The 24,082-nt window shown below is 39.6% G+C and overlaps 1 protein-coding gene across 2 annotated transcripts; it reads left to right on the top strand.

The window, feature by feature from the left end:
- Nucleotides 1-1,698: 1,698 nt before the first annotated feature.
- Nucleotides 1,699-24,082, top strand: F13B (coagulation factor XIII B chain). Of its 2 annotated transcripts, XM_086343228.1 has the most exons (12): nucleotides 1,699-1,830; nucleotides 4,284-4,484; nucleotides 6,641-6,826; nucleotides 8,528-8,704; nucleotides 9,069-9,245; nucleotides 12,466-12,645; nucleotides 12,734-12,919; nucleotides 13,808-13,990; nucleotides 17,803-18,003; nucleotides 18,845-19,027; nucleotides 22,509-22,722; nucleotides 23,867-24,082. In XM_086343228.1, the coding sequence occupies exons 1-12, from the start codon at nucleotides 1,767-1,769 to the stop codon at nucleotides 23,898-23,900; spliced, it is 1,986 nt and encodes a 661-aa protein (XP_086199354.1). In that variant the 5' UTR covers nucleotides 1,699-1,766; the 3' UTR covers nucleotides 23,901-24,082. The 2 variants fall into 2 exon arrangements, with proteins under 2 accessions (XP_086199354.1, XP_086199355.1); XM_086343229.1 differs by lacking the exon at nucleotides 9,069-9,245.

The following is a 24,082-nucleotide window of genomic DNA, read 5'->3' as shown; positions in this document are numbered from 1 at the left end:
CAGATATTAAAAAAAATACTCTGGGATTTCAAAATGTAGGATAAAACCGGGCTTCTCAGGTGGTGCAATTGATTAAGAATCTGCCTGCTCAACACAGGAGACACAAGAGTTGAGGGTGCGATCCTTGGGTTGGGAAGATTCCCTGGAGCAGGAAATGGCAACCCGTTTCCAATATTCTTGCCTGGAAAATCCCCTGGACAGATGGGCCTGGCAGGCTACAGTCCATGGAGTTGCAAAGAGTCAGACATGACTGAGCACGAATGCACTACAGCCATCACAAAATAAAACCAGGCAAAACTGACCTATGCTGTTAGAAGTCAAAATTGCGCTTATCCTGGGAGTGGACCTTGGCAGTGACCTGGGGTGGGAGGGAATCAGAGAGGTGGTGCATCCTGTCTCTTGTTCTGGGTGCAGGTTCACAGGTATGTTCAGCTAGTGAGACTCTGTTGATCTGTGTAGAAATGGTTCATGCACTTTCCTATTGTATTTTAAATCAATTTCCAAAATTGAAATAATAGGACTTCCCACCTCACAGTATTATTTTGTAGTTTAAACTAAAGCCCTTTAGAATGTAAACTCCATGAGGGCAGTCATGAGAATCTGGTTTTTTGTTTTTTTTTTTTTTTTACTGTTATTGCTGACTTTAAAAAACACACGATGTGGGGGTTGTGAGTTCAGTTTTATTGGGGCAAAATGAGGACTAGAGCCCAGGAGACAGCATCTCAGACAGTTCCAAGAAGCTGCTTCAAGCAGGTAGCAAGGAAGGTGAGTATATATGTGACTTTTGGTGAAGGGAGAGTACATGCAATCAAGCCTGTATTTTTTGCAGAAGGTTTCTGCTAGTCACGAAGAGTAGATGTCATCATGCAGGATCTCAGTGTACTCCTGGATATGAGGAGCTATACTATTTGGGCTCATAAAATCAGCTCCTGAAAATATCTATCTGACGACATGTTCTGCCAGTTTTCCAGAGCACAGAGTGCCTCATGTCTGCTCTCCACCCTGAGCTCCCTCCCAGGGGTGTTGCAAGTCAGCCCCTGCAGCAGCACAGGATTTAATCCTCGTGGAGGTAGAGGGCAAATGCCAAGGGCCAAATGGCAAGTGCCAATTTGGAGCTGACACTACAAACGCAAGACTAAAGAAGTCCTGGCATACACCGCACTCTCAAAGCACTTCTCAAAATTCAGCACACTGCTTGTCTCATCACCTGCCACAGGATACAAACTCTCTCAACATGAGACTTTGCAAGCAATAATAATAGTCTATCACCACTCAAAACAAGGCCACTTTTCGCTTTAGCAGCTCTGCTGCTGCTGCTAAGTCGCTTCAGTCGTGTCCACACTATTTTCATATCATGGATTCATTAACTCACAGACCTAAGTTCAACCCATCAATTGATCAATGGTGGTGAAGAAATCAATGGCGACCGGTGAACTTTACTCCATGGACTTACAATGGGAAGTTAAAGTTGAAAACTTAGCCTGCATTTTAAGCAGCCTGGGTTAATTATTTTGCTTTTCTTACTGTTGCCCTTATTGGTGATCATGTTCTAATTGATCTGTGGCATGAAAACTACTGTCCATTAACATGGTTGGGTATTTTTAGTATTATCCTAAGCTATTTTAAATCAATTATAAAGGTTGTTACAAAGGGACTTAGATGTTGTAAATAATTAACTTTTTTCCCATGAGAAGTATTGTGTACTTAATGAGGAGTCCTTAAGTACTTTTGAATGGTGAAAACCTCTATAAAACACACCACAGAAGATGAGGTCAAAAAGCTTGGCTTTGATTATCATATTAATCATCTCAGGAGAACTCCATGCAGAAGGTAAAACTAATTTTTAACATTCTTTATTCTCTCAAAATTATAAATGGAAATTCTAACATTACTTCTCTTGAAATTTGAATATAGTCTTTCATTTTTATGTATCAATATTATAAAAAAGATTCTTATAAGTTGTAATAATATTTAGACAAACTTTTTGCTTTGGGAAAAACTACTAAACTATTCCTAAACTAACATAACTTAGAAATCCAAAACAAGACAAAAAAAAAAGAAAACCTTTAGCATCTCTAGTTTTGAGGGCATAAGAGACCAGGCTATAAATATCTTAAAGGATATTTTAGGCTAAAAGTATCACCATTTGAAGTTGCTGCTGCTGCTGCTAAGTCGCTTCAGTCATGTCCGACTCTGTGCGACCCCACAGATGGCAGTCCACCAGGCTCCCCCGTCCCTGGGATTCTCCAGACAAGAATTCTGGAGTGGGTTTCCATTTCCTTCTCCAATGCATGAAGAGAAAAGTGAAAGTAAGTCGCTAAATCGTGTACAACTCTCAGCGATCTCATGGACTGCAGCCTACCAGGCTCCTCCATCCATGGGATTTTCCAGGCAAGAGTACTGGAGTGGGGTGCCATTGCCTTCTCCCCATTTGAAATTAAGTTAACCTTAATTCTAGTTTTAGACTAGAATCCATTCCTAACACTGCTAAGCTTGTATAATTTTAATTCTCTATCCTTACAGTGAGAGCTTAATGTGGGAAATTTGAAAAAGAAAAACCACAAATCATCAGCAAGATTTTTGATTCTTGATGCCTTGATTTTTATCCTAATTTATTCTTTGGTTGAAAGATACTAGAGGGGGTTGCCATTTCCTCCTTCAGGGGATCTTCCCGACCCAGGGATTGAACCCACATCTCTTGCATCTGCTGCATTGGCAAGTGGATTTTTTTTTTTAATCACTGCATCACCTGGGAAGCCCTTGATTGAATACATTAGGTAATATAAATAATTAGTAGGACCATACGATTGAATAAACAGGACACTTCTGAGAATGAAAGTGGAGTTTAGGAATACTCATGGAGGAGAGCAGGGCTTAATCGAGACTGTCCAGAAAACGGTACCTGTGGACTCCCTGTTAGAAATCTTCCTGCCCACACTGCCTCATGTGGTGAGGTGAGTGTGAATGAGGCGGGCAGTGCACAAGTGTGGGCCCTTTAGGAGGGGTTCACGGTGTTCTTGGGCTGCAGGGATGAGAGACCAGGCAGGTCGCTGAGTACCAGCAAGAGGAATAAACAGAGTAGGAAACCACGGCCATAATGCTCTTTTTTTTTTTTTTTTAATTTTATTTTATTTTTAAACTTTACATAATTGTATTAGTTTTGCCAAATATCAAAATGAATCCACCACAGGTATACATGTGTTCCCCATCCTGAACCCTCCTCCCTCCTCCCTCCCCATACCATCCCTCTGGGTCGTCCCAGTGCACTAGCCCCAAGCATCCAGTATCATGCATCGAACCTGGACTGGCAACTCGTTTCTTACATGATATTTTACATGTTACTATGTCATTCTCCCAAATCTTCCCACCCTCTCCCTCTCCCACAGAGTCCATAAGACTCTTTTAAAACACCAGAGGGAATTTGTTGACTAAAATAGCCTACAGATTATCTATAACCACTTTTAGTTGAATGCTGCTACTGCTGCTAAGTCGTTTCAGTCATGTCTGACTCTGTGCGACCCCATAGACGGCAGCCCACCAGGCTCCCCCGTCCCTGGGATTCTCCAGGCAAGAACACTGGAGTGGGTTGCCATTTCCTTCTCCAATGCATGAAAGTGAAAAGGGAAAGTGAAGTTGCTCAGTCGTGTCTGACTCTTAGCGACCCCATGGACTGCAGCCTACCAGGCTCCTCCGTCCATGGGATTTTCCAGGCAAGAGTACTGGAGTGGGGTGCCATTGAATAGCTTACTACAAATTTTCTGCCAAAAGAGGTTTTGCAATTAAAAGTATGAAATAGAATTCATCTGATTTGATGCATTTAATTCTACAATAAGATAATTTTATATGAATAGTTTCCTTTTATTTTTCTGTCTCATTAGGGAAAAAACAGCTGATATAATTGTCTATTAGCAGTACCGTGAGACATTGCAATATTCTAGCTAATTATGTAATTAGTGTGTGGTTATAATCTTCTTTCACACAAAGAAATGTCCGCTGTGTTCTGTTTCTCTTAGAACATGCTGCTTGACAGAGTTAGGGGGAGCTTCTCTGAGGAAGTGGCCTACTCAGACTAATTCTGATGATTGAGAGTTGGGGTTTCTAGCAGATTAATTCTGATTGAAAAGTATTGTCACAAAAGTACCTTAAAACGTTAAGTAATAGAAAGTAAGTACTGGCTAAAGTGTCTGCAAACACTGAATTTTAAAATGTATTGTCACTTGGTCACACATTGTATGGTTTTAAATGCATTTTTCAGTGTGCAGCTTATTCTTTACTCATTTCAGAGAAGCCCTGTGGTTTTCCTAGTGTGGAGAATGGGAGGATTGCCCAATATTACTATATTTTTGAAAGCTATTACTTTCCAATGAGCATAAACCAAAATCTGTCATTTTCCTGCTTGGTTGGTTATACGACTGCAACTGGAAAACGCGAGGCGCGGACCACGTGTACGGCGGCAGGCTGGTCTCCAGAACCACGGTGCTTCAGTAAGTCAGTGGTGGGGCCGCTCTCACGTGATAACTCACAAACAGCTTAGCTGGTAAAACTAGGGGCCCCAGAGGGCAGGTGTCTGAACCTTTCGGTAGGTAAGGACAAAATTATCGGCCCTCGGTCTTTTTTACAAAATGAAAGCAGATTCTGAAATTCTGTAAATCATGTTTTTCACTAACATGTTGTCTTCCTTATCTTTCTAAAAGCAGTGTTATTTTTGGCAGTGCGGGGTCTTCCTTGCTGCCTGGGCTTTCTCTAGCTGCCGTGAGTAGGAGCTACTCTCTAGCTGTGGTGCGTGGCATTCTTATCGAGGGGGCCTCCCTTGTTTCAGAGCGTGAGCTCTAGGCACACAGGCATCCGTAGTCGTGGCACGTGGGCTCAGCTGTTGAGGCTCCTGGGCTCTAGACCACAAGCTCAAGTGGTGGCTCATGGGCTTAGTTGCTCCTCGGCGTGTGGGATCTTTCCAGATCAGGAATCAAACCCATGTCTCTTGCACTGGCAGCTGAATTCTTTACAGCTAGGCCACCAGGGAAGCCCCCTTATCTGTTCTTAATAATACTCTAGGAAGAGAATAAGGGCAATTATTTAAATTGTTATCATCACATGGCAAGGAACAGACACACCATCTAGTTACTTTGGGGAATGAGGGACTTATACAGAGAATTTTGCGGGAGCCAGAAAAATATCTGATGCTGGCCTTAGGAAGTATAAGGTTGTTACTCTAGTATTTTATCATTTGCAAGACTCCCCTCTCCTTTGTATGACTTCTCCTTGCATAATATCCGTTGAACAATCTGTTTTTCTGAATTTTTGAGTTCACATTCGTGGAAAGGAAATCTGATTGGCAGAACCCAATATTTCATGTCAGGCTACACTAGAAACACCAGAGATTATCAGCTGGTTTCCAGGGGGTCCGGTGACCTCTCTCTGTTGACACAGTTCCCAAGCTCTGTTTTGCAGAGTAAGGGGCTTTGGTTGAGTCAGTTTCATTTAGATGTTTATTTATAGTGGTTGATATGTCCAGTAAACATACCCATGTGGGATAATTATCCGTTCCATGACTTGTGGACAGACCACCAATTTAAGCATTACACTTTTTAGTGTTAACACAGATCATAGATTAACTGCAATAAATGAACCTCATTCATAACTAGAGGATACAAGTAAATTAAACATCTGAGATGAGATGTTGTGAGAGCAGTGAAGTAGGAGCTGGAAGAGGATGAAGAGGGTCAGTACTGCAGCGTCAGGGTTGAGACACACCCTCTGCAGCCAGACTGCTCTGGTGGATCCGGCTCTACCACTGGGAAGTGGCTTAAACATTCTGGGCCGGACTTTCTCATCTATAAAATGGAAATCACGCAACTTCAGCGAGATAATCTGTATAGAGTGCTTCCACACAGAAAGTATGACATACCTAAACGATACTAACCTTGGACAAATCTCTTTCACCTTTCTGAATTGGTTTATTATAAGGGTCCATTAATCATGCTCAAAAACTGATTGAACTGCATTCAATGCTAAGATAAATGTCCTATTCAATGTATCACTGTCCCAAGTATTTACTAAAAATTAGCTCTGTGAACTCGAAGTAGCATGTCTGTGACTCAGTCACAGTCTACATAGACTGACTAAGGAGTCTTACTGTGCTCGTAGGCAATCAGAGGTTGAAAAAATAGATGAACACAATTTTCACAATAAATTGTCTGCAGGATTATATAAGGATTCATAGAGTAGGTGCATGTGCTTTAGCTACATGATGTTAAAAATTATCAAATGCAGTGGACTCAAAAGTATTAGGAAGTAAACCTAAAAGAAAATCCTTCTATTTCCCATTAATGATAATTAAAAGCAGATCTCTGGATATATTTTCTAAAGTAGATGAGGTAGGGGTGGGGATGACTGTGAAAATCAAAGTCAGTGCATACCAAGAATTTCAGTATCAAACTGAATCAGGTTTTAAAGAGATACTTCCAAAATTAAATTAAATCAAGGAATTGTGAATTCCTTAACATTCACAAAAAAGGTGAATTTTTTTTCTCCTTAAAACTCCAAGAATAACATTAAACTTTTGCATTGTTAGTTTTACAACTTTTTGAAAAATAAAGCTTAATTTCATCAATTTAGAAAAGAAATATTTTTCTCCCCACAGAAAAGTGCCCTAAGCCTGACTTGAAGAATGGTTACATCTTTGATTCAAAATTATCTTACAAAATACAAGAGAACATGCGCTATCGTTGCACATCAGGATACAAAACCATGGCAGGGCAGGATGAAGAAGTGGTTCAATGCCTTGCTGATGGGTGGTCTCCCCAGCCAACCTGTAGCAAAGAACATGGTACGTGTTTAAGAATCATCTCCTAAAACCTGAAGACAAGAGCTTGGGAATTTAGTCAGTTTAGTGCTTTCTTATAGTGACAAGTGTTTTTATTGAAATACAGTTTATTTTCCAGTATATCTGCCAATGCGGGAAGTTATTATGTTGTTTCCTTCAAATGTTGGGTGTTTCCTTCATCCAAGGGACCCCATTTTCCACAGCACACTGACTCCAGGAATTCCTACTTTCTGCTAGTAAAAAAAAAAAGAATTTATGTAAGATAAAAGGAAAAACCTTAATGAACCTGCTTTTTGAAACATATATAAATGATTTCCTTCATTAGACAAGAATTTGAAATAATGCACATTACTTTATTCTGAAAGCCAATATCAGATAAACTGAAAGCAATCATTTGAATACATGTGTGTGTATATATATATATGTGTATATATATATATATATATGCATATATAAAGAGAGAAATGCTGGACTGGATGAAGCATAAGCTGGAATCAAGATTGCCAGGAGAAGTATCAATCACCTCAGATATGCAGATGACACCACCCTTATGGCAGAAAGTGAAGAGGAACTAAAAAGCCTCTTGATGAAAGTGAAAGAGGAGAGTGAAAAAGTTGGCTTAAAGCTCAGCATTCAGAAAACTAAGATCATGGCATCTGGTCCCATCACGTCATGGCAAATAGATGGGGAAACAGTGGAAACAGTGGCTGACTTTATTTTTGGGGGTCGAAAATCACTGCAGATGGTGACTGCAAGTCACGAAATTAAAAGACGCTTGTTCCTTGGAAGAAAAGCTATGACCAACCTAGACAGCATATTAAAAAGCAGAGACATCACTTTGCCAACAAAGGTCCGTCTAGTCAAAACTACGGTTTTTCCAGTAGTCATGTATGGATGTGAGAGTTGGACAATAAAGAAACCTGAGCACCGAAGAACTGATGCTTTTGAACTGTGGTGTTGGAGAAGACTCTTGAGAGTCCCTTGGACTTCAAGGAGATCCAACCAGTACATTCTAAAGGAAATCAGTCCTGAATATTCATTGGAAGGACTGATGCTGAAGCTGAAACTCCAATCCTTTGGCCACCTAATGCGAAGAACTGACTCCCTTGAAATGATACTGATGCTGGGAAAGATTGAAGGCAGGAGGAGAAGGGGATGACAGAGGATGAGATGGTTGGATGGCATCACTGACTCAATGAACATGACTTTGAGTAACCTCTGGGAGTTGGTAATGGACAGGGATGCCTGGGATGCTGCAGTCCATGGGGTCACAAAGAGTCGGGCACAATTGAACGACTGAACTGAACTGAACTGAACTGATGTATCTATCTATCTATCTATATATATACATGTAGTTAGTGTGGTGTTAGCTATTTAAATTACACAAACTTGCAGATGGGACATCATCAAAAACTTGCTAATGCACAAGCCTTCTGTTGAATTGTGGCCTTTGGCCAAATACTGCAGAGTAGGATTTGAAGGATGGAAGACCAGTAGGGTTAGGACACAGAGTGCATGAAAAAAGGGACTGAAGAGACAAAGACAAACTTGGATTATTTTTCAGTTTTGCTGAGAGTTGATTCTGTCATATGTTTGTTAAGATTCAAAGTAAATAAAAGTTGAAAATTTTTTGAGATTTCCTTTTAATATTCTATATTCAGGGATGAAGTCCATAAAACAAATGACTTTAATTTTTTTTTTTAGAAACATGTTTGGCCCCTGAATTGCATCATGGAAATTATTTCACAACACAGAAAACATTCAAAGTGAAGGAGAGAGTACGATACGAGTGTGCCTCTGGGTACCACACAGCTTCTGGGAAGAGCACAGAGGAGGCGGAGTGCCACCCGTACGGATGGGCCCTCACCCCACAATGTACCAGTATGTTCTCCCTTTGAAGACAGCTGCTTTCACTCTGAAAAAGTCCCTCCCAGAGATGGGTGCAAGTTGTTCGGCTAATTATGTTCCTTTTTCCATAATTTTGCTTTTTTTGCTTCTGATTTTAATGATGTTGACAGTAGGCTTTCCTCATTTCAAGCTCTCAAAGAAGAAAGAATCCTTTTAGCTCAGATACTTGAAATGAGTTTATTGATATTTAATAAATGTATAAATTGACCAGCTTTGCTGTGGATAATAGCAAAGTTGCTGAATTCGAATTCAGATGTGGCATGTAAGTAGTAAGTGGGTTTTGTTCTAGCAGGAAAAATAACACGTCTTTGTTTTTTATTTGTTCTTTAATTTTTAGAATTAAAATGCTCTTCTTTAAGAGTAATTGAAAATGGTTATTTTCATCCTGTAAAGCAAACCTATGAAGAAGGCGATGTAGTTCAGTTTTTCTGTCATAAAAATTATTATCTAAGTGGCTCTGACTTAATTCAGTGCTATAACTTTGGTTGGTACCCAGAATCTCCTGTCTGTGAAGGTAACTTTTAAAATTTCATTCACAAATAAAATATTATATCTGAATCAGCTTTAATTTCTATAAAAATGTCTCTAATGATATGTAAGAACTCTTCTAATTTCTATTTGTTAAATAAATATTGTCTTTTAAATTACTGCTATTTTCAGCAATCTTTAATACATTTAATCTGAGTATATAATTAATATGCTTAATTTTTATGTTAGTCTGTAGAGTGGATATAGCTTTTAAATATATTGTTAAAAATCTGTAATAAATTGTAAATCTTTTATTGTAATGAATCCTTTTTCTTATTGGCAATTAACTAGATCCATTGTGCCAGGTGGCAGCCTTGTAAAGGTACTTTCTTATTACTGGGCCATATATTCCCTGATGTGAAAACACAGACTTCAAAATAGTGGGACAAAGTGCAGAAAAAGCAGCACAAAGTTACCAAGAGTGAAAAAGAAAAACTGAAGTCATGCTGTAAGAGCTGCCCTCACATGGGTCATCTATGGTTTCATTTGTATCACTGGCTGTGTTCTGGCAGGTGGGATGATTACCTGTTGCTGCTGCTAAGTTGCTTCAGTCGTGTCTGACTCTGTGCGACCCCATAGACGGCAGCCCACCAGGCTCCCCCATTCCTGGGATGGAATGGGTTGCCATTTCCTTCTCCAATGCATGAAAGTGAAAAGTGAAAGTGAAGTCGCTCAGTCGTGTCCAACTCCTAGCGACCCCATGGACTGCAGCCTACCAGGCTCCTCTGTCCATGGGATTTTCCAGGCAAGAGTACTGGAGTGGGGTGCCATTGTTAGGAGACAGCAATTCAACAGTCATGTAATCACACTGCAGTGTTCCATGAAGAAAGTTCTGGTCTAGCAGAAGAAAGAGATACAAGAGAGTAATTGATACAGTGTGAAAAGTGGTATCATAAAGTCAGGTATAAGGTGTTCGAACAAACACTGAAGGTTCTGACTGATGGTGTGGGACCACATGTGCAGAGGTGGTGGATAATGTCTGATCTGGGCCTTAAAAGATAGGTAGGGGTTGGAGGATTGGGAGGGGTGGGGACATATAAAGGGCTTGATAATCTCTGTTTTCTCTGTAGTGTAGAAAATACAGCCATTACTAACAGGCAGGACAAAGGCAGGAAAGGAAAGCTTGGAAGAGAGTAGTGACTCTTTGAAACAGTTGCTGGGAAGAATGAAAGCTGAGTGACCAGGGGTTGTGTAGTGGGATTGCTCCAAACGGCCAGTGTTCTCTAATTGCACTGAACAATGATTTTAATTTCTTTTATTAAAAACATTCTTTCTAAAATTTTGCAGTGGTGCCTAACAGCCCTGGTCTAACAGTAGAGAGAAAGATTGTTAGCACATTTCCTATAGCATATTATTTCTGAACTTAATGGCAGGGTCTTCCCTGGTGATCCAGTGGTTAAGAATCTGCCTTCCAATGCAGGGGATGTGGGTTCAACCCCTGATCTCAGAACTAAGATCCCACATGCTCTCAGGCAACTAAGCCCACACAGCACAGTTAGAGAGACGCTCAGGTGCCCCAAGGACGAGCCTGAGAGCCACAGCAATGAAAAGATCCTGCCCGCTGCAGCCAAGACCCAGTGCAGCCGAAATAAATAACATTAAAAAAAATAAATGGCAAGCCTACCTGCTTATTACTTATTCCACACTCCTCTACCCGCACCAAAAACTGGTCAGATGCCAACGTCCCTGTTACTTTTTTCTAGTAAATAGTCCTTAGATGTAAGATGGGCAGTGTCGTAATCTGAGTAACGCCTCCCTGCCCCTCCCATCCCCCAAAGATACTCATATCCTATTCCCTGGAACCTGTGAATGTCCCCTTATGGAACAATGGGGAATTTGCAGATGTCATGGAGTTAGGGATCTTGAGATGGGGATAATATCTGGGATTATCCACGTGGGCTTATGTAATTGCAACCGCTATAAGAGGAAGAGTGGGATTTGACTACAGAGGATCAAGTAGAAGAGGTGACAGTGGAAGCAAAAGTTGGAGTGGAAAAGGAAGCAGTCAGGAGCCAAGGCTAGCTGGCAGCCCCCAGGCGCTGCAGAGGCAGACAAGCCATTTCTTCCCTAAAGCCCCTGGAAGAATGCCGCTCTCCCGACACCCAGATCCCAGCCCAGGAAAGCCGATTCTGGGCTTGGGTTTCCAGAACTGTAAGAGACTACACATGTAGTATGTCAAGCCACTCCATTGTGGTAATTTGTCCCAGCAGTCATGGAAAATGAATATAGTCAGTATTTTAGAACAGTTAAGAGAAGGAGATTTTAATTCATATAGACACAGGTTCAGGAATGCCAAGATCCACCACTTATTAATAATTTACTTACTTCTTAAGTTTGAGTTCCTCTGTCTATAATATGGGAGATGAAATAGTCCCTACTTAACAAAATTACTTTAAGATTAAAGGAGATGATGAACGTAAAATTCTGGCTCTTTTTTTTGTGTTCTATTGCATGAACTTAACAGCTTAAACCCTGGAGATGTAAATGGCAACCCACTCCAGTATTCTTGCCTGGGAATTCCCAAGGACAGAGGAGCCTGGTGGGCTACAGTCCATGGAGTCCCAAAGAGTCAGACATGATTAAGCGACTGAGTAACAGCTTAAGACCACATACAAGTGTGGGTCAGCCATAGCTGTGTGTCCACGTCTGATGAAGCAATAGGCAAGCCGCAGTGTCATCTGAGGCTGGACAGGGGAAGAACCTTGCACTCAAGCTTTCTGTGATTTGCGGCAGGTTTCGGAGCTTGGCGGCTACTGAGCCGAGGGTCTTAGTGCCTGCTGGCTGCCCCCTAGAGGCAGCCCTGTGCCCCCTGCCCTGTGGTCCTCCTCCCTCTTTGGAAGCTCACAGACAGGCCAGCTTCTCCTCCAGATCAGTAGGGCACAGAGTCTCTTGGGACCAAGGGCCTCCCACACTGTGCTGCATGAGCGTGTGTGCGTGATCACACCTCCATCCTTGTGGCTGTGTTGAACACAGTCACATCATCACATCATCTCCGCTGTGGTCATCGCTTAGAAGCAAGACCCAGTTCCTGCTCCTGGGGAGGGCATGACTCGAGGAAGTGACTGTCAGGATGTGGGAACCCAGGGGGTGACCCCAGTCTGCCTGCCAGACTTCTTAGGGTCCTTGGCACAGCCAATGTGCTTGTGAGATCTTGACTATTATTTCTGGTGGCTATACGACTAAACACCCTGATGTTTTTCCATAAGGAAGAAGAAATCGGTGTCCTCCTCCCCCTCTGCCTCTGAACTCCAACCTTCAAACATACTCAACCACCTACCGGCACGGAGAAACAGTTCGTATAGAGTGTGCACTTAACTTCGCCATGCAGGGAGCAGAAGAGATACGCTGTGAAAACGGGAAATGGACGGAGCCTCCCAGATGCGTTGGTTAGCAGCACCTCGACTAAGCTTTCCCTGACGAGAAACCTGCGTGTAGAGCTAAATGGTCTCTTCTCTCTCAATTGTCTCCTTTCAGAGGACAAGCAAAGGATGACATGTGAGGCCCCGCCGTCGGTGGAGCATGGCATGGCAACCCCGTCCTCTGAGGTTTATCACAGCGGGGATAAGGTGGCCTACGTGTGTGAGAGGGGCTATCACCTCCGTGGACCAGGAGAAATAAGGTGCAACCGTGGGAGATGGACCCTTCCCCCTGAGTGTGTCGGTATGTGTGCTGCGTGTCATATCCAGAGCTAAGCCTAGCATTTTCATTCTCTTTGTTTAATCCACACGCTTATAGCAATAGTCCGTTGCTTAGAAGAGTTTGAAACGCACAGATACAGCACCTACTCTGCCATTTTTCTGAAGCATATGAAGCTGTCTGTAGATTCATATTTTTAATCCAGTATAAAGAATAGGAAAGCAAACAATTTTTGAATGTCCTGATTCTAATATTTTTGCATCTGGCCATTCTGACTCCCCCACCCTCTGAGCCATAAACCTGGCCTTTCATTTAACTCAAGGACATGACCAGGTTACAACTCCGGGAGGCCACCCTTCCCGTCATCCTCATTTCTTGGCCAGGTCCTGGAGAGACCTCCACATATTTACCAAGGATAACTATTGCATAAGAGAAAAGCTGCTAAAGATGCTAGAGAAATTAGAAGAGTAAGAGCAAGACTCTTAGTGATAGAAAAATGGAGCTTGTCATCCATGGGTTAACTGAGATCTGAGATGAAGAGGGAGGAGAAGGGAAAAATAAAACAGGGTAATGACAAACGACAGTTTTAGAACCGACCATAATCTCTAGGTTAAAGAACACTCTTTACCTTTCCACACATCTTAAGAATATCTATAGCATGATTCCTTTGTAAGCCAGAAAAGTAAAAAAGACCCATACTTGCTCTTCAGCAAAACATTTGCTGTATTGTCTTGCTTAGTAAATTTTAATAATATGTAGCTGAATGATATTTCTCTAATTTCTGATGAATTCAGGAATCAATTGTCCTAAATTACATAGTACAAACATTGAAGGACTATTGTCTGGGCAACTGTATTATGCCATTATGTTATTATAAGTTCATGTTAATCTAAAAGTAACCTCTTTTCTTAGAAAATACTGAGAATTGTAATCCTCCACCTGATGTAATAAACGGGGCTATTATTGGTGAATTATTGGCAAGCTACCCAACAGGATCCTCTGTGGAATATAGATGCAATGAATATTACTTATTGAGAGGAGCAAAAATATCTCATTGTGAGCAAGGAAGATGGTCATCACCACCTGTTTGCTTAGGTAAGATAGAGAACACTTTGAATTAAAACAGATTTTTCTCCTGCTTTATTGAGATGCAATTGATATATAGTATAGATTTAAGGTGCACTGTGTGATGATTCTATACACAAACACACCATGAAATTATTACCACGACAAAGCTGGCTTACATATCCTTTACCTCGAGTAATTTAGGGGGCTGTTGTCATGATGAGAGCATTTAAGATTCTCTCTTGGCATCTTTTAAGTGTACCAAATAATATTGTTAGCTATAGTCGCCACAGGGCTTCCCAGGTGGCACTAGAGGTAAAGAACCCCCCTGCCAGTATAGGAGACATAAGAGATGTGGGTTCAATCCCTGGATCGAGAAGATCCCCTGGAGGAGGAGATGGCAGCCCACTCCAGTATCCTTGTCTGGAGAATCCCATGGACAGAGGAGCTCGGCAGGCTACAGTCCATGGGATCACGAAGAGTCAGACACGACTAAAGCGACTTAGTGCGCATGCACACACAAGCCTGTCCCAACCACCTTACCTAGAAGCGTAACCTCCCTTCCTCCAGCTCTGTGACAGCCCCTCCCCTCCACTCTGCATTCTTCTACTTCACTTATATACGTCTTTTAAAGATGGACAAACAAGATCCATATATTTAGTATATTTATTGTTTACCGTATTGCATTTCTCCCAGTTGGAAGGCAATCTCCATGAAGTCAAGGAGCTTTGTTTTATTTGCTGATGAATATCAAGTGACAGGTGTCCCATAAATATAACACAATAAGTACATTTTCTGTTTGAAGGTTTTTATTTTATAGAAAGGAAATCATGACGAATCTAAGGGTTGCTGGTCCTAAACAATATTTTTAATGTTTCAAATTAAGTGGTTTTAATTTATGGTATCATTTCAGTTCAGTTTAGTCGCTCAGTCATGTCCGACTCTTTGTGACCCCATGAATCACAGCATGCCAGGCCTCCCGGTCAATCACCAACTCCTGGAGTTCACTCAAACTCATGTCCATCGAGTCAGTGATGCCATCCAGCCATCTCATCCTCTGTCGTCCCCTTCTCCTCCTGCCCCCAATCCCTCCCAGCATCAGGGTCTTTTCCAATTAGTCAATTCTTCGCATGAGGTGACCAAAGTACTGGAGTTTCAGCTTTAGCATCATTCCTTCCAATGAACACCCAGGACTGATCTCCTTTAGGATGGACTGGTTGGATCTCCTTGCAGTCTAAGGGATTCTCAAGAGTCTTCTCCAACACCACAGTTCAAAAGCATCAATTCTTCGGCACTCAACTTTCTTTATAGTCCAACTCTCACATCCATACATGACCATTGGAAAAACCATAGCCTTGATTAGATGGACCTTTGTTGGCAAAGTAATATCTCTGCTTTTGAATATGCTATCTAGGTTGGTCATAACTTTTCTTCTAAGGAGTAAGTGTCTTTTAATTTCATGGCTGCAGTCACCATCTGCAGTGATTTTGGAGCCCCAAAAAATAAAGTCTGACACTGTTTCCCCATCTATTTGCCATGAAGTGATGGGACCGGATGCCATGATCTTTGTTTTCTGAATGTTGAGCTTTAAGCCAACTTTTTCACTCTCCTCTTTCACTTTCATCAAGAGGCTTTTGAGTTCCTCTTCACTTTCTGCCATAAGAGTGGTGTCATCTGCATATCTGAGGTTATTGATATTTCTCTCAGCAATCTTGATTCCAGTGTGTGCTTCTTCCAGCCCAGCGTTTCTCATGATGTACTCTGCATAGAAGTTAAATAAGCAGGGTGACAATATACAGCCTTGACGAACTCCTTTCACAATTTGGAACCAGTCTATAGTTCCATGTCCAGTTCTAACTGTTGCTTCCTGACCTGCATACAGGTTTCTCAAGAGGCAGGTCAGGTGGTCTGGTATTCCCATCTCTTTCAGAATTTTCCACAGCTTATTGTGATCCACACAGTCAAAGGCTTTGGCATAGTCAATAAAGCAGAAATAGATGTTTTTCTGGAACTCTCTTGCTTTTTCCATGATCCAGCAGATGTTGGCAATTTGATCTCTGGTTCCTCTGCCTTTTCTAAAACCAGCTTGAACATCTGGAAGTTCACGGTTCAAATATTGCTGAAGCCTAGCTTGGAGAATTTTGGGCATTACTTTACTAGCATGTGAGATGAGTTCAATTGTGCGGTAGTTTGAGTGTTCTTTGGCATTGCCTTTCTTTGGGATTGGAATGAAAACTGACCTTTCCCAGTCCTGTGGCCACTGCTGAGTTTTCCAAATGTGCTGGCATATTGAATGCAGCACTTTCACAGCATCATCTTCCAGTACTTGAAATAGCTCAACTGGAATTCCATCACCTCCACTAGCTTTATTTGTAGTGATGCTTCCTAAGGCCCACTTGACTTCACATTCCAGGATGTCTGGCTCTAGGTGAGTGATCACACCATTGTGATTATCTGGATCATGAATATCTTATTTGTACAGTTCTTCTGTGTATTCTTGCCACTTCTTCTTAATATCTTCTGCTTGCTTCTGTTAGGTCCATACCATTTCTGTCCTTTATCGAGCCCATCTTTGCATGAAATGTTCCCTTGGTATCTCTAATTTTCTTGACGAGATCTCTAGTCCTCCCCATTCTGTTGTTTTCCTCTATTTCTTTGCATTGATTGCTGAGGAAGGCTTTCTTATCTCTCCTTGCTATTCTTTGGAACTCTGCATTCAGATGCTTGTATCTTTCCATTTCTCCTTTGCTTTTCACTTATCTTTTTTTCACAGCTATTTGTAAGGCCTCCTCAGACAGACATTTTGCTTTTTTGCATTTCTTTTCCATGGGGATGGTCTTGATCCCTGTCTCCTGTACAATGTCACGAAGCTCCGTCTATAGTTCATCAGGCACTCTGTCTATCAGATCTAGTCCCTTAAATCTATTTCTCACTTCCACTGTATAATCATAAGGGATTTGATTTAGGTCATACCTAAATAATCTAGTGGTTTTCCCCACTTTCTTCAATTTAGGCAATAAGGAGTTCATGATCTGAGCCACAGTCAGCTCCTGGTCTTGTTTTTGCTGACTGTATAGAGCTTCTCCATCTTTGGCTGCAAAGAATATAATCAATCTGATTTTGCTGTTGACCATCTGGTGATGTCCATGTGTAGAGTCTTCTCTTGTGTTGTTGGAAGAGAGTGTTTGTTATGACCAGTGCGTTCTCTTGGCAAAACTCTATTAGCCTTTGCCCTGCTTCATTCTGTACTCCAAGGCCAAATTTGCCTGTTACCCCAAGTGTTTCTTGACTTCCTCCTTTTGCATTCCAGTCCCCTATAATGAAATGGACAACTTTTTTGGGTGTTAGTTCTACAAGGTCTTGTAGATCTTCAGAGAACCATTCAACCTCAGCTTCTTCAGCGTTACTGGTTGGGGCATAGGCTTGGATTACCGTGATATTGAATGGTTTGCCTTGGAAATGAACAGAGACCATTCTGTCGTTTTTGAGATTGCATCCAAGTATTGCATTTCGGACTCTTTTGTTGACCATGATGGCTACTCCATTTCTTCTAAGGGATTCCTGCCCACAGTAGTAGATATAATGGTCATCTGAGTTAAATTCACCCATTCCAGTCCATTTTAGTTTGCTGATTCCTAGAATGTCAGAGGTTATATGAAATATATAAATTCACTTGATAGTAATGTAATATATATTTTATTGTCTATGTGAAGAGCTTTAATAATACAAAGTGGTAAATATAAAATACTGCTTTTGATGCCTATCATAATTTTATTGTAAAAATGTATCATTCTCATACTTGTAAGATGAGAAAAGAATTTAAAACAGTTTTTGTTTTACAGAGCCGTGTACTGTTAACGTGGGTGACATGCGCAGAAATAACGTGGAGATGAAGTGGAATTATGAGGGAAAGATCTTACATGGAGATTTAATTGATTTTGTATGTAAGCAGGGATATGAGTTGTCTCCATCAACCCCACCCTCTGAATTATCTGTGCAGTGTGATAGAGGAGAAGTGAAATATCCTTCGTGTGTTAGAAAAGGTAAACAACAGTGCTTCCTGACTTCCCTGATGGTCCAGAGGTGAAGGCTGCATTCATTTCACTGCAGGGGCCTCAGTTTCCGATCCCTGGACCAGGAAAGTTCTGCATGCTGCAGCCAAGAAAGCAAACAAACAGTGCTTCCTGACATTTTCCTAGGTGACCAATATCACAGGTGATCAATATGGTTCAGAGGATAACACCTACCACCCTCATTATCAAATCTATAAAACTGGGAATGAGCTGATCAGTTACCAGTCAGCACATACCCTTAAATAGGATGACGTGAGGACATCTTTTAACTTCATAAGTCAATTTTATAAAAGGAGAAATCAAGAGATTTTGAAAATGTCACCAGACTTTCAGAGGATGGATCACTTTCTTGTGGGCAGCCAGTAAGCTTGTAAAGCTCACCTCAGGGTGAGCCAGAGAGCATTGTCTCAGAAGAGAACTTGAAGTAGAGGGAGAGAATTTGTGGACTCCTTAGACAGGGGACTGTCACTTTTAATAAGGAAAAAAGGAAGAGAATGCATTCAGAAACATGGCTTCAAGACAGATCTTACACGCTTTCACTTTTGGAAGACAGAAAGGGGAAAAGTAAAATCATGATTGTTATACTTGGCTAGTTTTAAATGCGTATTTAATGCTATGAGATTCTAATTGCAATCATAAATTTTATGTATGACGTGACGGCAGAAAATGCTTTTGATATTTAAAAATTACTTGAGAGTTGTCTTAAAAATGCTTTAACATGAAATATCTTGTTTTATTTCTATAGCAGCTATGAAAGCACTGGCCACCTACTGTAGCAATTCATTGTGGACTTTAATAATTATTTTTGCAGAATCTAAACGAATGTGTGCATCTCCCCCAGCTATTAAAAACGGAGTTATTAAGAGTTCAACACTCAACACCTATGAAAACGGTTCTTCGGTGGAATACATATGTTTCGAGCACCATTTCCTCCAAGGGGCTAGGGAGTCCTATTGCTTGGAGGGGGTGTGGACTACACCACCTTCATGTTTGGGTATGTAGTGCTACATGTGTCTCTATTTGTTCAAATTGAGCCAGACTTTCCACATTCTCTTCTCTTTGAGTTGATATAACACCAATATAGGATGAGATGGTTGGATGGCATCACCAACTCAATGGATATGGGTTTGGGTAGACTTTAGCAATTGGTGATGGACAGGGAGGCCTGGCGTGCTGCGGTTCATGGGGTCGCAAAGAGTCGGACACAGCTGAGCGACTGAACTGAACACTAATATAACACTTAAGTTTGCATTTGTTTTATTTTATTAGTGTGCCTGTTTATTTACTGGTTTCTACTCTTTGCTCTAGATCTGGTTATTGTGTGTGCTTATTCACTCAGTTGTGTCCAACTCTCTGCAGCCCATGGACTGTAGCCTTGCAGGCCCCCCTGTCCATGAGATTGTCCAGGCAAGAAAACCAGAATGGGTTGCCATTTTCTACTCCAAGGGATCTTCCCGACCCAGGAATCGAACCTGTGTCTCTTGCGTCTCTTGCACTGGCAGGCAGATTCTCTACCACTGGTGCCACCTGAGAAGCCCCAGGTGATCCTCTAGATCATCAGTAACGGGAGTCCAGCCCTCCTAACACGGGCTTTTTAAGTACAAACCGTGCATCAGGTACGGGGTTAGTAGGACCTACAGGGTGTATAAGCCATGCGGTATGTGTGACCAGGCTAACGGCGGGCATCGTGTTATTGGTGCTCGTAGGGAAATGCGGACAGCAGGAACACATATAGGAATGGCCTCCTCGATCTAAAAGGTGAAACACGGTCATGCCTCGTTGGCAAGGCATCCTATGGAAGCGACAGTATTTCCCAAGATTCTCAGGAGGCGTAAAATAACATATTTTTAAATAAAAAGAAAAATTTCTTTGTGTTTATATCTGACTTTTTTTATTCTCTTATTATTTCACTGTCTTGGACTTTTGTACAAGGCTGAATAGAAGAAGTGGTGTGTATCCTTGTATTCCAATCTTATAAGTAAATCTTCTAGTATTCTTCTTTAACTACAGTGTTACAAATACTTATAAAAATCAAAGATACAGAAACCACCTATTTCTATTTTGTTAAGAGTTTAGAAAAACCTCAGTGTGTTTAATTTAGCTGTATCTGTAGAAATAATCATATGATTATTATCTTTGCTCTTTTCCCCCTGGAATTACATTGCTTCTTTTTGAAGGTTAAAGCATGTTTGCATTTCTGTAACAAATCTGACATGATTGTGATGAATTATGCTTTTTATATACTGCTGAATTTTATTTGCTAATATTCTACTTATGATTAATGTATCTTTGTCATGTGAGAGATTATGTTTGTTATTTTTGTTTTGGGTTAGTTTCTGCTAACCTCATACAAGCTGAAAAGTATTCCCTCATCAATTCTCTGGATTTTGTCTGAGTGATACTATTTCTTTCCTAATAATTTTAAGAATTTATCAGAGATATCACCTGAGCCTTGAGGATTTTTTTGAGGAAAGATTTCAATGACAGCTTCAGTTTATTTAATAAATACCAGGTTATTATCTCTTCTCTCAGTTTCAGTAGGAAGTGGTTTGTATTTGTCCACTATACCTAAATTATCAAATATGTTGACATAATGTTCATAACATCCTTTTACACTCTTTTTAGTGCTTTAGTGATGTGTCTTGTTATTACTGCTATGAAGATGTATCTCTTTCTTGTCATATCTTGCTACAGCTCTATAAATTTTATTAGTCCTTTCAAGAGCCAATATCTTCATTTTTTTGATACTTTCTTCATATGTTGCTGTTTAATTAATTTGTATTTTTGTCTTTATTATTTCCTCTCTTCCACTTTCTTGGATTGAGTCAGTGTCAGGAGTCCAGCTTGTTTCTACCTTTCCATAAAATACTATCTGTCCAGCAATCACTGGTTTGTCCCATGGATGTTTTATTTGCATTTTCTGAAGAAGAAAAAGGAAAAAAAACTATTTCAATGACTATTACTACTGATCAATATTTTCTAAAAACATCTTTTTTTGCTGTCTTTGAAAACCTTAATGGCATAAAACTCAGTAACTGGTAGGATGTACCCTTTTTCCAAATTCAAGGCAACAGAGATAAATAACAGACAGCTTTCTGTGAGCTTTAAACATATTTTCTAACTTGAGTATTAGTTCCAACTAACTTACTTACTGCTCTAATGCCTGGGAATTCTAAGGTCGTTATGAGAAAACAATACAATGGCTAATACTGAATTCTAGTATTCTTCTTTAACTACAGTGTTACAAATACTTATAAAAATCAAAGATACAGAAACCACCTATTTCTATTTTGTTAAGAGTTTAGAAAAACCTCAGTGTGTTTAATTTAGCTGTATCTGTAGAAATAATCATATGATTATTATCTTTGCTCTTTTCCCCCTGGAATTACATTGCTTCTTTTTGAAGGTTAAAGCATGTTTGCATTTCTGTAACAAATCTGACATGATTGTGATGAATTATGCTTTTTATATACTGCTGAATTTTATTTGCTAATATTCTACTTATGATTAATGTATCTTTGTCATGTGAGAGATTATGTTTGTTATTTTTGTTTTGGGTTAGTTTCTGCTAACCTCATACAAGCTGAAAAGTATTCCCTCATCAATTCTCTGGATTTTGTCTGAGTGATACTATTTCTTTCCTAATAATTTTAAGAATTTATCAGAGATATCACCTGAGCCTTGAGGATTTTTTTGAGGAAAGATTTCAATGACAGCTTCAGTTTATTTAATAAATACCAGGTTATTATCTCTTCTCTCAGTTTCAGTAGGAAGTGGTTTGTATTTGTCCACTATACCTAAATTATCAAATATGTTGACATAATGTTCATAACATCCTTTTACACTCTTTTTAGTGCTTTAGTGATGTGTCTTGTTATTACTGCTATGAAGATGTATCTCTTTCTTGTCATATCTTGCTACAGCTCTATAAATTTTATTAGTCCTTTCAAGAGCCAATATCTTCATTTTTTTGATACTTTCTTCATATGTTGCTGTTTAATTAATTTGTATTTTTGTCTTTATTATTTCCTCTCTTCCACTTTCTTGGATTGAGTCAGTGTCAGGAGTCCAGCTTGTTTCTACCTTTCCATAAAATACTATCTGTCCAGCAATCACTGGTTTGTCCCATGGATGTTTTATTTGCATTTTCTGAAGAAGAAAAAGGAAAAAAAACTATTTCAATGACTATTACTACTGATCAATATTTTCTAAAAACATCTTTTTTTGCTGTCTTTGAAAACCTTAATGGCATAAAACTCAGTAACTGGTAGGATGTACCCTTTTTCCAAATTCAAGGCAACAGAGATAAATAACAGACAGCTTTCTGTGAGCTTTAAACATATTTTCTAACTTGAGTATTAGTTCCAACTAACTTACTTACTGCTCTAATGCCTGGGAATTCTAAGGTCGTTATGAGAAAACAATACAATGGCTAATACTGAAAGGCATCAAGATAGTTTTTGTTTTTTTTCCAGAGCCTTGCACATTATCTTTTGATACAATGGAAAATAATAATTTACTTCTGAAATGGAATTTTGACAATAGACCATATATTTTCCATGGCGAGTATGTTGAATTTCTTTGTAAGGGAGATACTTATATAGCTGGGTTTCCGGATCCTGTATCTGAATCCCGAGTGCAGTGTGACAGAGGACAATTAAATTACCCAAGATGTGTTCAAAGAGAAAGGTAAGAAGGAGTTTGTGCTTCCAACTATTTTTTTTTTCTATTCAGATTGTTATTCATGAGATTCATTATGCTATAAATTTCAGACATATTAGATTCTGCAACACTCCTACTTTATGGTCATTTAGAGGGGGAAAATGTTTATATTTTTTTAAAGCAAGCAAACTTCAAGAAGCATTAACTAATTCAACAAGCTTTCTGGGTGGTCTAAGATCAAAGTCCCATTTGCGATTTGGTACTTGTGACTCTTTGGCAATTGGATAAATATATCAATTTATATGAGTCACATCTAAATGTGGAAAAATTAACCTATATGTTCTGAAATAAGAGAAATCACATTTTCTACCATTTTCCATAGAAGTGCATGTATAAGCAACAGTGATGGGAAGCACAGCCGGATGAACTTTCTCCTGAGGGAAAGCATGTTAATAACAATGATGAGTCTGTGACATTTATTTTCAGGAATACATTTCTATATAAGAATTTGGAAGTTTTTTCTGAAGTGCTGTTACATAGCAATTTTAAAATATATTTTCTACTACTTGATCAATGGAAAACAATCCCATTCTTTTTTTTTTTTTTTTCAGAAAAAAATGTTAAAATAATGCAATAAAATAATAGAATTAATTTTATCAGGTCAGAATATTGCCCCCTTTGAAGATACATTGTAAAATGGGAATTATACTCTATAACTAAGAATATTTTAAAATTACTTAATGGCCAAGTACATGTGGTACTCTTCTAGTGATTATAATGAGCTATATGAACTACATAAGAAGCATTCACAAGACACATAGGTGTAAAACTTTTTTTTATTTTTTATTGCAGTGAAAATCAGAGTTGAAAAATTTATGTGCTAGTTAAACATTTCATTACATCTTGCATTTCCCATTTCTAAGACAAAAAAGAATATGCAACTTGGAAAAATTGCAGAAAATGGTGTTAGTGTAGTTAATGACATTGAGTTTTTAAAAAGAAATTGGTGGTATAATTTATCAAGGATGGTTACTTGCTTTTATCAGTATCTCATTAAAACAAGGACCAATTGTATGAAATAGTGAATGGTTAAGATTGTAATAAATACTTGACCAGAAATGATGCTTATTTCAACTCCTTCCCCTTTTTCTCTTTTTTCATTCTTATCAAGGATGTTGTCTTATCAAGAACCCTTAAGGACATAAAAATGAATGGCATAAGATGAACAGCATTTGACACACTATAAAGTGTTCTATAAAGCATAATTGTTAGAAGAAAACTGTTGGATAAAAACCTCTAAGTTTTTACTTGCATGAAGATTTGACTCTAAACTGTTTACCCAGGATATTTTCTATAAATAAAAGCCAGATATATTGTTTTATTTCTA

This window comes from Bos grunniens, chromosome 16 (assembly GCF_055505025.1).
Source record: "Bos grunniens cultivar Pamir isolate PY7600 chromosome 16, Bosgru_T2T1.0, whole genome shotgun sequence".
In the NCBI taxonomy this organism is placed as follows: Eukaryota; Metazoa; Chordata; class Mammalia; order Artiodactyla; family Bovidae; genus Bos; species Bos grunniens.
The sequence above is the reverse complement of the archived record's forward strand: the minus strand, read 5'-3'. Positions and strand labels throughout refer to the sequence as shown.

Bases quoted from the DNA above. Each gene is read 5' to 3' on its own strand.
- F13B (XM_086343228.1), top strand. From the start codon at position 1,767: ATGAGGTCAAAAAGCTTGGCTTTGATTATCATATTAATCATCTCAGGA. The intron at 6,827-8,527 runs GTACGTGTTTAA...TTTTTTTTTTAG, and splicing joins AACCTGTAGCAAAGAACATG to AAACATGTTTGGCCCCTGAA. The intron at 9,246-12,465 runs GTAACTTTTAAA...TTTTTCCATAAG, and splicing joins AGAATCTCCTGTCTGTGAAG to GAAGAAGAAATCGGTGTCCT.